The sequence below is a fragment of the Pseudophryne corroboree genome, chromosome 4, assembly GCF_028390025.1.
Source record: "Pseudophryne corroboree isolate aPseCor3 chromosome 4, aPseCor3.hap2, whole genome shotgun sequence".
NCBI lineage: Eukaryota > Metazoa > Chordata > Amphibia > Anura > Myobatrachidae > Pseudophryne > Pseudophryne corroboree.
This window is the reverse complement of record NC_086447.1, coordinates 296,198,899-296,217,096: the sequence shown is the minus strand read 5'-3', so window position 1 is coordinate 296,217,096 and position 18,198 is coordinate 296,198,899. Positions and strand designations below refer to the sequence as shown.

Sequence of the window (18,198 nt, the reverse complement as noted above, 5' to 3'; positions counted from 1 at the left end):
TCACCACATCATGTTTTATTAAGATTTAAATCCACCATTGGTTTTCAATATTTACAAAGGAATGACAATGGAGAACAGCACAAAAATACATTTTGAGGTATAAGCAGAAAGCACAGTATGCAATGTTGCAATATATATATTTTCCCACATTTTGTAAACTGATTGACCAGATAAATGTATATTGTCTTGTTTCAAACCATACAAAAGACCTGTTAACTTCTTGTGAGGTAGAGGACAGTTTTGATTTATGTAATTCACAATCACAGTTACTTAAAAGCATGATCTTTATATACATCATTGGCAAATATTCTAAAGCAGAGAATTTCGCTACCTGCAAGCAGCTTTCTTCGTTTTAGACATTTTGCAGTTATCACAAAGTCTGCAATGTTTTATACATGCTCTTTAATCAATTTCTTCACATTATATATTTGTTAACATGCAACATAAATACTTTCTGAAGAGTATGCATGAAAACTTAATATAGCTTTACTGAAAAATAACATCTTTCTTCATTTTCACCCTGAAATAGATCTCTTTTCCTAAAAGGCATACACATAGAAATAATACATGATGAGCTACACAGTTCCCAGGTGTGTGTATTAATACAGGCGTGCCAACTACTTGTGCAAATGTGCATAAATTGCAGGTAAAATGGTACTTTAAATGCAAGAAAGCAGCACATTTTATCTTAGGTGTTCAAAAAACTAACTGAGCAAGGGATAAATTACTGCATTTCTCTGCACATTGCATATAAATGATTAAGCACAGGTTCCAATTTCTACAATACTATCCAATAAATCACAATGACTGCATGGGTAGAAATTAGGCTAACCTGCCTTGATTTTCATAATAATAATTAAAAAAAAATTCATAATCCAAAAATTTGAACATGAAATATATATATATTTTTTTTAACACACTCAAAAACAAAATAATAGTAAAAAAAACAACAACACAGAAAGAAGTCATGCGGCATTTTGCAATATGGCTTTAAATTTCGAGAACACTACTAAAAGGTCTACTTTCTACATTCAATAAGGAAGCTCTCACCACCATTTTAAAGAACTACTCCACTCAAAGACAAAATGGTAGACAACCAAACTGTCAATTAACAGAATCACAGGGACCAGAATCCTGGGACTCCCACCAGTTGTGAGGTCCTCACCATCTGATACCCAGTCAATATGCAATCCTTCCATCAGTAATTTTAAGTGCCCTGCCAATGCTTGTGTCAGAGTGCTGACTTGATGACTGGCCAGCCAATCACTGCACTCCGTGAACTAAAAACGAATTGAAAACTTGAAGTGCTTGACTTTCTATGATCCTGTACCAGGAATACTGGCCATTATAAATGCTATGGGTGATTGAGGGAGAGGATAAGAGTCACGGCTGCCCCCCTATGCAGGAGGTGGTGCATGATGGTCACATGCTTACCCTGCGCACATACATATCAATTCAAACATTTTTATAGATAAAACCTCTGCAGGGGAAAACGCTGTCTGCCATCGGTAGCATTAGGGACAAGGAAGAGCTGTCAGACCAGGGTGATATTTCAATGCATACTAGTGTAGAGTTCCACTTAAAGAGTGTACAAATACAAATACAAAGCTATGGAGTAAAGTGACCTTTCTTAGTAAATTATTATACATGAGATATTGTTGGATATTCATTTGTAGAGTTCAGAACAAATGATGGTTGCACCCTTATTGGCATTTGCATGAGAACAGCAAATATGCAAATTATATTTTGCAGAGAATGAATATAGGTTTTATACAAAGCAAAATAAGGATGTGTTTGCACCATGCAAAACTCATCCAGAGATTCATTTTTTTTATCATGGAAATAGTTCAATAAAATGAAGCCAAAATAACAGTAAGTACAGTCTGGCACACTAGTATACCTTTAATGTGGTCTCACACTCAAAAGACTAGCACCATAATATGAGTGAACAGACAAGAAAAACACAGACAGGTAGTCAAAAAAGAAAGAAATCTTTGTCTTTAGTGATTTCATTAAGAAATGGTAAACAAAGTCAGCACTTTATTTGTTTCAGTGGCAATATTTTATAAAAGACGCGTAATAGATTATTATATATTACATTTACATCCCCATGCACCACATATTTCCAGCTTTTAGGCTCACACCTGTCAAGCTCCAAATCACTGTACCAATTTAGGACATGGTCAGGAGGTAGGGTGTTCCAAAATGACAAAGCAGCTACTTGCTTAAAAAAAAAAAAAGGGGGGGGGGTTTCTGTTCCCCAAATAGTAAAGATACGTAAATATTCATTGTACCAGTATATTTTATATGCATTAGTGTTGCCCTCTTCTGCATTTTTAATTGCGCCTTAATCTATTTTAGGGAGTCAATGTGCATTAAAGCAGTTGAAGAGTTACATTCATCTCAAAAGGGAGTGCACTGTAAACACAGGGAGATGCAGTATTTCTATATGCTTTCCCCCATACATTTGGCTGTCTTGTCACAGACACATGCAGACTGAACACACCTGTAAACACATAAACGGAATATGCATTTTTACTTTAAAAACCTCTTTGCACCACTGTGTATGTAGCCTTTTAAAAGGCACCTACAGCTTGCTGCAAGAATACAAGCATTTCACTACACACCAAATATGAAATATTCAACATATGAATGGTCAGTGATAAATATTAAGATGTCTTTTTTTATTGTTACAATTTGCATTTTAGGTTTACAGGTTGCTATTTTGTCAAGTCTCTATAATCAATAAGCACACGTCCAGCGCTCCCTGGATTTCAGGGGTACTCCTGCACATTTATAGAAGTGCCAACTATACAGATTAACCATTGGCAAAAAAAAAGTCAAATGACCACAATCGGAAAGCACTACAATGTAGGGAAAACTAATTGCGGCAGAAGGCTAATTTTGCTTTAACATATTAACACAAAACATTTTTATAGCACAAGTTGAAAATTAAGTAAAAGCATTAAAAAAAATATCAAATTAACAAACTAAACCTTCCCTACTCTCAGCAGCGTGGACATACCTTTATGATAGCGCAGTTATCCACAGAATTATCCTTATAGTCAGACTATTTGGCAGTACACAAGTAAAATAAGTTTTACTTTTCCTATAAACATATATTTATAATGTATAAAATCAGTCATATGCATTTACCTGGTTCTATGTATAATTACTATGTTTTGTTTTTTTTTAGAATACAAATAGTTATAAAATGTAAAAAAAAAACGGAATTGCTAGCAATTTCCAGGTGCTGGCATCCATACACAGAAACCACAGCCACACTGCACTTTTGCCAGCTATCAGAGATTAAATGTTGTATTTGATTATACACAGATAATAATTTGCAGAAGGACTGTGCACATGTATTGCAAGTGTATAAAATGTATTAAAAAAAAAAAGTATCTCTGAAAGAATTTGCACAAATTTGTTACAGAGAAAATCAGGTTTGAGCTATTCCCCAAAGTGTCCCATTAAATCATAATGTTACAGTCATACACACTAATATCACTGTATCAAACTAAATGGCTATCAAGTTATCTAGCGGCAGTCAAAAAGGTTCAGCACCTGTAGAGGTGCCAATATACAGTATAGTGACCATATAAATTGCTATGCATACATAAATAAATACGACATTACATAGATGTCTAATGTTTCAGGTATATTAATATTGGCTTTTCTTTCATTTAGCTTATATGTCAGTTTAGGTTACAGATAAGGGGGAGGGGGGGGGACTCTATACAAAAATAAGTCTGTGTCTATTGCCCCCGTTCTTTCTAGCGTGCATAGATGCATTTCCATAAGATTTGTTAGCAAACTTATTAACTCTTGGGGTAGCAATAATTTACCTGCCTGTTGACTTCAGCTGAAGGTCACTTGTAAAATAACTTACATGTAAAAATATGAGCAGCACGATATGAGACACCTGATCAAATTCTATCTTAGATGGGCAAAGTTCTAAGGAAAAGCCACAATTTACTCAGGTCTTACTACAAGGCAGGTTAAAATCATTTGGGGCTCTGCAGCTGCCTTGGACTCTAGTTCCATAACACCTAGAAGCAGAATGCTGCCTATTACTGCTGTCAGTATAAGCCAATCAAAGCACACACTTACAAAGAGGAAAGCAGTTAAGCTCAATTAAACAATAGTATATAAAATTAGGTCAACTGTTTTGAACCTAATGTTGAAACTTCTGGAAACGATAACGTGAAACCAGCTAACAAACTGTTAAGAGTAGGAGTTATCTTTAGATTACGCTCATTTACTATACAGTAGGTCCAACAAAAGTGGATGAATTGCCAATAAATGTATGGCAAGTTTCCATTAAGTCAGCTTTTACTAATAGAAAAAAAATATCCACTTACAATATAAAATAAAACCTAAAACTGCAAGACTCATTTTTTTCACTGTAGGGGGGAGGGGGGGGGGGGGGCTTCTTCAATTAGCCACAGTAATTTACCACAGGCTAATTGATAAGCCAGGGCTACCCAATTAGCACCGAATACATTCCGCCGGCAGCTCTTAGCAGGGATTTTTTTCAGGACCTAATTAGGCTCCGAATTTTTTTTTCTAGTTAAGTAGCCAGTTTTCACAAAGCCAGAGGTGTTAACACATAGGTCTGTGAACTTATCACGGATTCTATAAGGGGAATACAATTTACTTCAACAGTGATTTTATCGCGACCCACGTAAAAGCCGGTATTCAATTGTCTGTAAAAAATGATATACAATGATTCTCCATGGGTTTACCACTAATTTCTTTTCACCACATCCTGAGCAGGTGAAACGTTGGGTAAAATCCCTATTTGACACCTCCCTGAGTGACTAATTAGGCAGGTAAAAGTTTTTAATCATTTATAATTGTCCAATGACGACATGTTGGGGTAAAAAGAGAAATATTATGGAAATGTGGGTACAAGGTGTGGGACTGGTATATTGGGGTGCTTTATGAGTGGGACAAGTGTTTTTCTGCCTGCAGGTGGGAGTAATTATTTATTTTATTTTTTTACTTTTTTAAAGTGGCTTAAAAATTACCCAAATGTATACTTATACCCTTTTTAGTACTCCCAATTTAATTTGAGCACTTATTTTGCTGAAAAACACTTGCTTTCTATCATTCTTTTGCTTTAAAAAAAAAAAATCAAATGCATGACCCAATTTATGTACCCCCAACTACTTTTATTATGACCACTAATACACTTCTATGATGTTATACTATATTAGTTTGGCTTGTTTTGGGGTACAGGCAGATTTTCCCATTTTCACTGGTTTTGCCAGCAAGAATTTTCACATGAATCCTGTTTTCACGCATTTACAATTGGATAGGTCAAAATGGGAGTGCACATACTCCGAAAAGCCATTTTTGCTGGACTTTTCATGCAATAAATTACCTCATTTATTTAAATCACCCCATATGTTGTAATGACCAAAAACCAGAGCATTAAAGGATGCAAAAAATGGGCTGTAATTGAATAACCCGTAGTCTTAAAAAAAAGTGAAAAAGCTTGAGGTTACTCCTGTTTTTTTGCACCAGTTACATTTTCGGGGGTAATTGAATTCCCCCCCTAAGTGTTGCCATAATCATGGACCAGAGTTCTAATGAGATATTTATTTAGCCTAACACAAATCCTAAGCTCTGACCCCAGATGTGTGTTAAACATCTTAGCAATCAGGAAATAATGCTACAAGGAGTCAGTTGTGTATTTTCCAATTCTGTAGGATTCCTTCCTGATGGGTGAGGTCCCACTGGCAACTGCAAGGTGGGATGTGGGAATCTGCCCCCACACTGATTGAAGAGTGCTGCAATTTGCAGTGAGCGGGAGTGCCGCAATGACCCAAATAATGTCATCATAACCCTGCCTACTTAAAATAAACTAGATGTGGACGGTCATTTACTCTCCTAAGATCCTGGATGTGCCCCACGAAATAGAGTAGGCAAGTATACCATTATTTCACATAACCGCTTATTTGTGGGGGGTTTTAAAGAAAAAAAAATAATATGGCTGATCTACTGTATAATCAGTCTGATTTTTTTTTAAATTGGATCTATATATATTTAAACCCTAAAGATTATGGATTTGTCCTGTATCAGTGGGGCAGATGTATTAACCTGGAGAAGGCATAAGGAAGTGATAAACCAGTGATAAATGCAAGGTGGTAAACACACCAGCCAATCAGCTCCCATATGTAAATTAACAGGAGCTGATTGGCTGGTGCATTATCAATTTGAACTTATCACTGCTTTATCACTGGTTTATCACTTCCTTATGCCTTCTACAGGTTAATGCATCTACCCCATTATTTGAACCCTTGAACGGTCTGTGTTTGGGATGTTGGGATCCCTCAAATTGCTCATCTCCTGCTTCCCTGAGTAACAAGCAGTCACTATGCACCACACAGCCACTGGTCACCTTACATTGCAGTGCATTATTGCCATGACCAGTAACGATGACATTACATCTTCTACATGCCTTCAAGATCTAGGTACAAAAGGGGTTTTGGGACGTGGTTCTCCATCCTCATCCCATAAGGGGATACAAGCGATCGTTAAACCTCCCTATTAATAGAAATTACCATATTTTGCAAAGTTGTCTCATTAACACCAATTACATTAAGAAAGAAAACATAAGAGTGGATTGCTCTAACACACCCAGAAAGGACCTAAAGCATGCCTATAGCCAGTTTCTACAAAAACATTTGTTTCCCAAAAAGCAAACCGAGGTGTCAAACGTGATAGTAATTATTTCTGCATATTACCCAATAGAGTTAAAACCTTATTCACGAACATGAGAATGATTTTCAAAATATTAATTGTGTATTTCTATCTGTTTCATTGTCTGTGGCTAGGTGTCACGGGGGAAGGTGTCATTAAATCATTCTTATAGGAAGTACTAGTATAAAAAGGCAAAATATGTATGTGTTCTAGATCCTACCTATCCACTCATTTTAAAACAAAAGGCAATTTATGTTCACATTTTGAGCCTCTTCATAAGTTGGGCTTGGCAAATCAAATCTCCAAATGATGTATTCTGTCTACGAAAAAAATCAATTTACTGACAGAACTGTGCATCAGTATCAAAAATGCTGAACAAAACATCACTTTACACAAATGTACAAAATAGGCATGCTGTACCAAATTCACCACATAATACAGAAGATACTTTCTCTACAGTGACCTTAGAAATGTGTATTAGACAGGTACAGACTGAAGCAATTAATGTATGGTTTTGCAAAGCTTTCACAGCCATGTTACTCCAATAAACTTTACAATATATACAATTTTATGGGAAAATAAATAATGAAACAGAAAGGAATGAAATAACACCCCTATTGCTTCAAAAGGTTAATTTATAGAGAAGATAAAATTAAATTCATATTTTTTAATGACAAAATTATATTTGAATAATCATTTATTTACAAAACAGTAATAAATAGTAAAAAAATGCAATTTGCAAATAAAAAAATCATATGAAGATTATTAATATTTCAGAATAGCAGTTATTAAATAAAATGTAGCAAAATGGGCAGGGCATATCTATAGTGGCAACCTTGAAAAGGGCAAACATTAAGTAAAATAAAAAGGTAATATTAACGTTAAGTCTCTGGAACATATACAGGATACCCATAACAACCAATGTAAATAAATCCCTAATTAATGTGCTTAACATGGGCACTGCTCCAGAGGTCTGAAAAGCATTTGCCTAAAGATGTAATGTAGTTAGTCTGTGAGCATACAGTAGAACATATATGGAAAGGAAACAAAGTTTGGTAGGCAGTAAATGAAGCAACAGAGTCTCAATGGGTGGGAGATGATGTTATGTCAGGTCCTGTAGGAATCCTAAACATTCAAAGAAAAAGGCAAAATATAGCATTTCCAAACACCACAACATTTTGAAGATCAGCACCAGTTAACTACAGTGGAGGCAGCCATTTTGTGAAATTAATCAACATTTATGGAAATGCATCCATCAAGTCACTGTGAACGGCATTTTCACCAACACCTCAGGGCTGATGCTTAGTTGTACAGAAGCGTTTGTTTTGGTGCAAATTGTGCTTTTAAAAGAAAAGTAAATAAAATGTTATGCTACCAGCAAACGCATTTTGGACTTACAATTCCTTGCACTTAGGAGAAATCTGGGAGAGAGGGATCTTGCAGGTTGTGGCCAAGTACAGTAAAAGTGTGTTCACATTTATGCAGCTAAAGCAGACTACAGCACAGATGCATATGTGAATGTCAGGAGAGATAGAACTTGCAGATGATTAATCACAGGTATGTGCGCTCCCGCTACCCGCACTATCCAATTTTTAAAAAAGTGGTCGCGGGGATTTCAGCTTTGAAAACGCTGTGGTGCGAGAATAAATAAAATTATACTTACCAGTGGTTTCCATCTTTGCATTGGGGAGGTGGGCTGTTGGGAGATTTAGTTCTCCCTGCTGCTGCCTCCAATTGCTTATTTAGTCCTTAATAGGGTGTCGCAAGGATGCCAGAGCATGTCCCGGTGATTTTTCCCAAAAATAATACATTTTAGGAAAAACCAGGACTTGCTCCAGAGAGGTGTAAAAAAGACAATTAATTTCTACAGAAATCACTCTGACATTTTCTCTCTTCTACTTGAATAGGAAACCCCAGCGTCACAGAGTGTTTAAAATTGTCCTCTTTTAATTGAAGTCCCCACCCTGGTGTAAAATTGGCACGTTTGCTTCTCTCACATTGGATGATCTTTCAGATGTGGCCAGCTCCCTAAGCTGCACAAAATCAAATTTTGTTGTTTTTTTTTGTTGTTTTTTTTTTTTGGGGGGGGGGGGGGCGACACATTTTGTCCCCGTGCTTTTGGCGCTTTATAGTGAATATTGATGAAACACTTGTTCTGAGAGTATTAACAGGCTACATTCTCACAAATATTGGGTGACCAAACAAAATATCTGCATCCACTGTGTGTCAATGGCTTTCAAATGTCTGGTGACTGGCACTAGGCTCACTGGATATTGCAATAGTCTATGAAGGAATAATGGCTAATAAAAATTAAGGGGCCTAGGGCCCTCATTCCGAGTTGTTCGCTCGTTCTTTTCCTTCGCATCAGTGCGATTTTCCGCTAACTGCGCATGCGCAATGTTCGCACTGCGGCTGCGCCAAATAAATTTGCTAAGAAGTTTGGTATTTACTCACGGCATTACAAGGTTTTTTCTTCGTTCTGGTGATCGTAGTGTGATTGACAGGAAGTGGGTGTTTCTGGGCGGAAAGTGGGTGTTTCTGGGCGGAAAGTGGCCGTTTTATGGGAGTGTGTGAAAAAACGCTGCCGTTTCTGGGAAAAAAACGCGGGAGTGGCTGGAGAAACGGGGGAGTGTCTGGGCGAACGCTGGGTGTGTTTGTGACGTCAAACCAGGAACGACAAGCACTGAACTGATCGCACTGGAAGAGTAAGTCTGGAGCTACTCAGAAACTGCAAAGAAAAATCTTTTCGCAATATTGCGAATACTTCGTTCGCAATTCTGCTAAGCTTCACTCCCAGAGGGCGGCGGCTTAGCGTGTGCACTGCTGCGAAAAGCGGCTAGCGAGCGAAGAACTCGGAATGAGGGCCTATGTTCTAAGCCTGGAAAGCAATAAGGTACTAACCAGCTCCTATCTGTCATTGCTCAAACATGGTCTGTAACATGGCAGTTTGGAGCTGATTGTCTGGTACTTTATCTTTCTCCAAGGCTTAGTAAACAGACCTCTAAGAAACACAAGTTAGTTACTATTCAGTAGCATTATACCAATGTACATATGTCATTTTAATATTATTTCTACTAATAGCTGCAGAAAGAGGTGTCTACAAGCCACATACAGAAACACATATTAACCAGTTTTGGCTTATACGTATTCACAGCCAACATAATAACTTTATATTAAATATTTAGAAATCAAGATTAATAACATAATGGATAAATTAGTTGCTGTAGCAAAACGTGTCTTTAGATGCAGAACGGAACTGCAATATAGTAAAGATGGTGAAGGTCTCTAAAACAAAGAAATAGCTCCAGGCTTGCTCTCTAGATGTGTTCCCTGTATATATCTCCACCATCTTACCACAGGAGTGGACATGAATTATATATGCATATTTCCAGTACATTTTCTTTATTCGCTCACAAAAAGAAATTTGGTGCATAAGTAGCATGTAACACAAACACAGTTATCACTGCATGTTTATGCACTTGAATATATTTTCTTATTCACCTTATTTTTTGTAGGATTACTCAGTACATTATGTAGAGCAAACACATATAGCTGACATAAAATAGCAGTGATTTAAATATCACTCCCTCTAGTTTATTGCTGTTTTCTGCTAGCACTGAAACAATGATCCGATTCTGCAGCAGTCTTCCTATATACAGATCTAGGTGCAGGCCACCCTTTATGGATATTCTTCAGCTCAGTTAGTGAAAGCAGATTTCTTTCCTGGTGCTAATCTCAAAATAAGTCACTAAGAATAAATATAATTATAATTATATGGGCAAAAACAAAATACAATATCAGTAAACCTCATTTGGAAAGTTTAAATACAATGCGGAGTACCTTACTGTATGTGTTCATACAGCTGTTGGCATACTGGTACCAACGAGTGAATGCCAAGGGCTTCAGGTTTTATACTTTGAAAAGCATCAAGGTAGCCTATCCTTGGCTGGCAATATAAATACTGGAAGATACTCACTGAAGGTTGATGAATGCATAGAAGCCCATGTGGCTTTGACAGCTGGAGTATGATGTACCCAAAGGTTATAATGGACCCCATATATGTGGGTAGTGGAACATTTCAGAGCTTCTTATGCAAGGACACAAAAAAACAAAACAAAACCATTTTTGACAACACCAAGTAACCCAGCCCCAAAACACAACAAGTAGCAGCACTATGTCATGGTTAAGCTACAAGATAGTGAGGGTTGTCAAGCAGCTGCCACACATATGGAGGTCAAAAGTGCACATGTGATGTAATGCTGGAGAATATGGAGATCCGAGTGGGCAGTTTAGATTCTTGCAAGCTATTAATCAATGCAAACAAAGGGGCTTCTGGGAAAGGCTTGTGATGCAAAGTTTACTGCACATTACACAGGGCAGGATTCAGGGGGAAGGATCTTTAGCTAGTAGGGCGAGCTGAAAGTACATGTTATACAGAGTGGTTTCCCAGCAGTGAAGGAATTCTAAATTGCACATATTCATTTCACCACATCCGACTACCAGGTGATAACCACTTCGCTCAGTATGCATCATGTAAAACTGCTCACTTGCAGTCCAAGCTACAACGTAAAGCCGGTCCGTGAGCTGTAGCTTCTACTCCCCATTACCACTCTTCGCTGATTTCAATATCTGAAGCTTCAGCTCTTTTATCATTAACTCCAACTTCTCCCGGGCGTCTCGCTCTCTCCTCAGCTCATCCTGCAGTTCTCTTCGGTCAGCTTCAGCCTGGTCCAGTCTCTGCCGCAGTTCTATCAACTGCAAGAAAGTAACAACACAGCTTAAGCATGCAACAGACTACAACTAAGCTTGTAAGTAAGATTAAAATAATGTGGGGGAAGCAGCCATATTTATTGATTAAAAAAAAAAAAAAAAAAAGGAACACTTTATATTGGGTCAATAGAAGTAAAAACATATACAATATAGAAAATAAAATATGGAAAGACACTTCCCATAAAAATGTTATCATCTGTACGTCAGAGGTTAAGACTTTTAACCACGGGAAACAAATGAGGGAAAGAATAATGTACAACAGTGTAAAACCCAAAAAAACCAAACAAATGTGTCTAGTAAATCCCAATCCTTATTAGGGAAAGTGTGGGAGTTTATGAAGCAGTGATTATAAAAACAGTTAATCGACACCCTTGGTATTCTGCTTACTTCGAATAGGATATAAACAGGCACGTCAAATAGGAGTAGGTGATGTCTATCATCATTGCTTCATAAACACCCATACTTTTCTTCATAGGGAACTAGAGTTTTGTAGCTTTACACAATTGTACATTTCTCGTTCCCTGAAGGTGAAGGTGTATCGTGACTGGATAAATGGCACCATTACAAATAACGGACGTGGAAACTGCAGAGCACCATGTGCCACTGATGTGAGGGGTGAACGTCAAATATAAAGGTGCGTGGCGACCTACAGACACGCTACAGTGGAGCAGCTAACCATCAAAATGTACCTGTGCCAACCTACCAGCACCTTATTGGCTCACTCCCAGCCCATCTAGCTGCTGTCCGGTTACTCTGGCTATTAGCTGGTGCTCATAATAATGTAATTCGACTGTGTATATTTAAAACATACAAAATAACAAAAATGAAAGGATATTGTAATTAAAATGTTAACTTGGCATTATTGGTAATAGTGGAAATTAATGGAAAAGTAAATCGTACCATAAAGAATGCTCTGCAACTAAATACACCTGGTAAAGCCACTGCATCTATATGCCTGATCCTCCCAGGTCCTAAAGTCTACAACATCCATGATATAAAATCATATTTTCTTATGTGCAATGTTGTCACACGCTGAAATCACTATTCATTACACCTGACTAAAGTGCACACTTCTCCTAGTCATTCCACTTACTCAGACTTTGCATTAACACTCCCACAAATAACATTTTCACACATTGTTAACTGTTTGGAAAGTGTAACAAGCAGGCTTACAGTAAGACCAAGATGTATAATCATCAATACAGTATAGGAGAACATTTTGTCTTGTGTTATCTTGTCTGGACAACTCTCCAGGTGTTGTGAAACTGCAACCTCAGCATGCTTTGAAAGATAGATGATAGCTGCTTGGTGTGCTGGGACTTATAGTTTCAAAACACCCAGCGCACCACAGGCGGACTAGGCTTGTTGTGGATTATATTGTCAAATACTCTATATTACCATTAAATGAGAGAACATCCATGTTAAACTTGATATGGTGCAAACGGTAGTTCAGTTTAAGGAGTTAAAAGCAAAAAAGTTATTATTTACATGAAAGTGAAGGATAAAGTAAAGCCACTTTGGCCGCAGACGTCACTCTCTTACCTGGTTTGCATACTGAGTCTCTTTCTCCCTCTCTGCATTGGAATCACACGAACATTTCTGCTTCTTAACTTGCTTCAGCTTTTCTTCTAAATCCCGTTGCTCATCATACAATTCCTCCATCTTCTGTATATGTTCTGCCTGCAAGCATTCAAACTCTTTCTGCAAATTCTGCTGCTCGACAGTCAGTTCCTTCATGGCTTTTGAGTTGCTCAACATTTCCACCTCCTGTCAAACAGAGGTCTCAAGTAAAACAGGGTAAAGCCATATTACACTACAAAAATAAGATTTTACACTTACCGGTAAATCTATTTCTCGTAGTCCGTAGAGGATGCTGGGACTCCGTAAGGACCATGGGGAATAGACGGGCTCCGCAGAAGACATGGGCACTTTAACAAAGACTCTGGGTGTGCAATGGCTCCTCCCTCTATGCCCCTCCTCCAGACCTCAGTTAGAGAAACTGTGCCCAGAGGAGATGGACAGTAAGTACGAGGAAAGGATTTTTGTTAATCCAAGGGCAAGATTCATACCAGCCACTCCAATCACACGTATAACTTGTGATAAACTACCCAGTTAACAGTATGAACAAACAACATAGTCTCGGTCCAAACCGATGAACTATAATATAACCCTTATGTAAGCAATAACTATATACAAGTCTTGCAGAAGAAGTCCGCACTTGGGACGGGCGCCCAGCATCCTCTACGGACTACGAGAAATAGATTTACCGGTAAGTGTAAAATCTTATTTTCTCTAACGTCCTAGAGGATGCTGGGACTCCGTAAGGACCATGGGGATTATACCAAAGCTCCCAAACGGGCGGGAGAGTGCGGATGACTCTGCAGCACCGATTGAGCAAACAGGAGGTCCTCCTCAGCTAGGGTATCAAATTTATAGAACCTTGCAAAGGTGTTTGATCCCGACCAAGTAGCTGCTCGGCACAACTGTAATGCCGAGACCCCTCGGGCAGCCGCCCAAGAAGAGCCCACCTTCCTAGTGGAATGGGCCTTAACCGATTTTGGCAATGGCAATCCTGCCGAAGAATGTGCTTGCTGAATCGTGTTACAGATCCAGCGAGCAATAGTCTGCTTTGAAGCAGGTGCGCCAACCTTATTGGCTGCATATAGGATAAACAGCGCCTCGGTCTTCCTGACCCTAGCTGTTCTGGCCACATAAATCTTCAAAGCCCTGACCACATCAAGTGACTCGGAATCCTCCAAGTCTCGCGTAGCCACAGGCACGACAATAGGTTGGTTCATATGAAAAGATGAGACCACTTTAGGCAGGAATTGAGGACGAGTTCTCAATTCTGCCCTATCCATGTGAAAAACCAGATAGGGACTTTTATATGACAAAGCCGCTAATTCCGAAACACGCCTTGCAGAAGCTAAGGCCAACAACATGACCACCTTCCAAGTGAGATATTTCAACTCCACTGTTTTGAGTGGTTCAAACCAAGGTGACTTGAGGAAACTTAATACCACGTTAAGATCCCAAGGCGCCACCGGAGGTATAAAAGGAGGCTGAATATGCAGCACTCCCTTCACAAATGTCTGTACTTCAGGAAGAGAAGCCAATTCTTTTTGAAAGAAAATGGACAAGCCCGAAATTTGAACCTTTATGGATCCTAATTTTAGGCCCAAATTCACTCCTGTTTGAAGGAAGTGAAGTAAACGGCCCAAATGGAACTCCTCCGTAGGAGCAGTCCTGGCCTCACACCAAGAAACAAATTTTCGCCATATGCGGTGATAATGTTTCGATGTCACGTCCTTCCTAGCCTTAATCAGGGTAGGAATGACCTCCTCCGGAATACCTTTTTCCGCTAGGATCCGGCGTTCGACCGCCATGCCGTCAAACGCAGCCGCGGTAAGTCTGGGAACAGACAGGGCCCCTGTTGCAGTAGGTCCTGCCTTAGAGGAAGAGGCCACGGATCTTCTGTGAGCAACTCTTGCAGATCCGGATACCAAGTCCTTTGTGGCCAATCTGGAACAATGAGGATTGTTCTCACTCTTCTTTGCCTTATTATTCTCAACACCTTGGGTATGAGAGGTAAAGGAGGGAACACATAGACCGATCTGAACACCCATGGTGTCACCAGAGCGTCTACAGCTACCGCCTGAGGGTCTCTTGACCTGGCGCAATATCGCTTTAGCTTTTTGTTGAGACGGGACGCCCTCATGTCTATCTGAGGCAGTCCCCACCTACCCGCGATCTGTGCAAAGACTTCGTGATGAAGTCCCCACTCTCCCGGATGCAGGTCGGGTCTGCTGAGGAAGTCCGCTTCCCAGTTGTCCACCCCCGGGATGAACACTGCCGACAGTGCGCTTACATGATTCTCCGCCCAGCGAAGAATCCTGGTTGCTTCTGCCATGGCCACTCTGCTCCTTGTGCCGCCTTGGCGGTTTACATGAGCCACTGCTGTGACATTGTCCGACTGAATCAGAACCGGTTTGTCCCGAAGTAAAAGCCTCCGCTTGACGTAGGCCGTTGTATATGGCCCTCAACTCCAGGACGTTGATGTGGAGACAAGTCTCTAGAGTTGACCAGAGACCTTGGAAATTTCTTCCCAGTGTGACTGCTCCCCAACCTCGAAGGCTTGTGTCCATGGTCGCCACGATCCAGTCCTGAATGCCGAACCTGCGGCCTTCCAGGAGGTGAGCACTGTGCAGCCACCACAGGAGAGATATCCTGGCTCTGGGAGACAGGGTGATCCTTTGATGCATTTGTAAATGAGACCCGGACCATTTGTCCAGTAGGTCCCATTGAAAAGTCCTCGCTTGGAACCTGCCGAAGGGGATGGCCTCGTACGATGCCACCATCTTCCCCAGGACACGTGTGCAGTGAAGCACTGAAACCTTTTTTGGCTTTAATAGGTTCCGGACCAGAGCTATGAACTCCTGAGCCTTTTCCATCGGAAGAAAAACCTTTTTCTGTTCTGTGTCCAGAATCAGGCCCAAAAAGGTCAGACGCGTTGTAGGAACCAGCTGGGACTTCGGAATATTGGGAATCCAGCCGTGCTGTTGCAACGTCCTCACAGACAGTGACACGCTGTCCAGTAACTTCTCTCGAGATCTCGCCTTTATGAGGAGATCGTCCAAGTATGGGATAATTGTGACACCCTGCTTGCGCAGGAGCACCATCATTTCCGCCATTACCTTGGTGAAAATTCTCGGGGGCGTGGAAAGCCCAAACGGCAACGTCTGAAATTGGTAATGACAGTCCTGTACTGCAAATCTCAGGAACGCCTGGTGAGGAAGAAAAATCGGAACATGAAGGTAAGCATCCTTTATGTCCAGGGAAACCATCCAATCCCCCCCCCTCCAAGCTGGCGATGACCGCTCTGAGCGATTCCATCTTGAACTTGGAACTTTTTCAAGTACAGGTTCAGGGATTTCAGATTCAAAATGGGTCTGACCGAACCGTCCGGTTTCAGAACCACAAACAGGGTTGAGTAATACCCCTTTCCTTGCTGGAGAAGAGGAACCTTGACTATCACCTGTTGCAGATACAATTTTTGAATTGCAGTTAACACTAACTCCCTTTCTGACGGGGAAGCTGGCAGAGCCGATTTGAAAAACCGGCGAGGAGGCATCTCTTCGAATTCCAGCCTGTATCCCTGAGAAACAATCTCTATTGCCCCGGGATCCACCTGTGAGTGAACCCAGACGTGGCTGAAAAATCGAAGACGTGCCCCCACTTGAGCTGACCCCCCCAGGAAAGCCCCAGCGTCATGCGGTGGATTTTGCAGACGTAGGGGAGGACTGTGTGCAGCTTTTTTCCCTTACCTTTACCTCTGGCAAGAAAGGACGATCCCTGTACCTTTTTGCTTTTATTTGAACGAAAGGACTGCATTTGGTAATGAGGTGCCTTCTTAGTATGTTGTGGGGGAACATAAGGTAAAAAATTCGATTTACCAGCCGTAGCAGTAGAGACAAGGTCCGAGAGGCCTTCTCCAAACAACTCCTCCCCTTGTAAGGCAACGACTCCATATGCCGCTTTGAGTCGGCATCCCCCGTCTACTGTCGGGTCCACAAGAGTCGCCTAGCAGAAATAGACATAGCATTTATTCTGGAGCTTAGTAAACAAATGTCTCTTTGAGCATCCCTCATATATAACGCAGCATCCTTGATATGCTCTAGGGTCATTAGAATAGTATCCTTATCTAGGGTCTCAATCTCCGTAGACAAGGAATCTGTCCATGCTGCGACAGCACTACAAACCCAGGCCGATGCCATAGCCGGCCTAACAATAGTACCAGAATGTGTGTAAATGTACTTCATGGTAACTTCCTGCTTACGATCCGCAGGATCCTTGAGGGTAGCAGTATCCTGGGAAGGCAGCGCCACCTTCTTGGATAAGCGTGTCTACGCCTTGTCTACTTTAGGCGAAGATTCCCATCGTATCCTGTCCTTTTGTGGGAAGGGATACGCCATAAGAATCCTTTTGGGAACTTGTAGTCTCCTGTCTGGAGATTCCCAAGACTTTTCGCACAATTCGCTTATCTCAAATGAGGACGGAAAGGTGATCTCAGGCTTTTTCTCTTTATACATGTGTACCCTCGTGTCAGGGACAGGGGGTTCCTCAGTAATATGCAAAACCTCTTTAATAGCAATGATCATGTAACGAATACCTTTAGCCACTTTTGGCTGTAATTTTGCATCCTCAGTCGACACTGGAATCTGAATCCGTGTCGGTATCTGTGTCAGTGATCTGGGATAATGTGCGTTTCTGAGACCCAGAAGGTCCCGGTGCCACTGGGACAGGCATGGTCTGACTACCTGACTGAACCCTAGCCTCAGTCTTGTCTAATCTCTTATGCAATAAATTGACATTAGCATTCAAGACATTCCACATATCCATCCAGTCCGGTGTCGGCGCTGCCGACGGCGACCTGACATTCATGCACTCCCCCTCCTCCTTAGGCGAGCCTTCATCGTCAAACATGTCGACACACGCGTACCGACACACTCCACACACACACAGGGAAACTCTTTTCTGAAGACAGGTTCCCCTTTAGGCCCTTTGGAGAGACAGAGAGAGAGTATGCCAGCACACACCCCAGCGCTATATGACCCCGGAGAAAAACATAGAATGTTTACCCAGTAGCGCTGCTGTAATGTATAATCGCCAATTATGTGGCCCCCCCCCTCTACTTTAAAACCCTCTTTCACTGTGTGT

At 40.6% G+C, this 18,198-nt stretch overlaps 1 protein-coding gene across 1 annotated transcript in view; it reads right to left on the bottom strand.

The window, feature by feature from the left end:
• Positions 1 to 18,198, bottom strand: part of SKIL (SKI like proto-oncogene) — a 106,745-nt gene continuing 88,547 nt past the window's right edge. Inside the window, exons 6-7 of the mRNA XM_063916223.1 lie at positions 13,024 to 13,248; positions 1 to 11,466 (exon numbers count right to left, since the gene is read on the bottom strand). Of these exons, the coding sequence (XP_063772293.1) occupies positions 11,305 to 11,466; positions 13,024 to 13,248 (387 nt within the window). The 3' untranslated portion in view covers positions 1 to 11,304. The remainder of the gene's footprint in view (positions 11,467 to 13,023; positions 13,249 to 18,198) is intronic.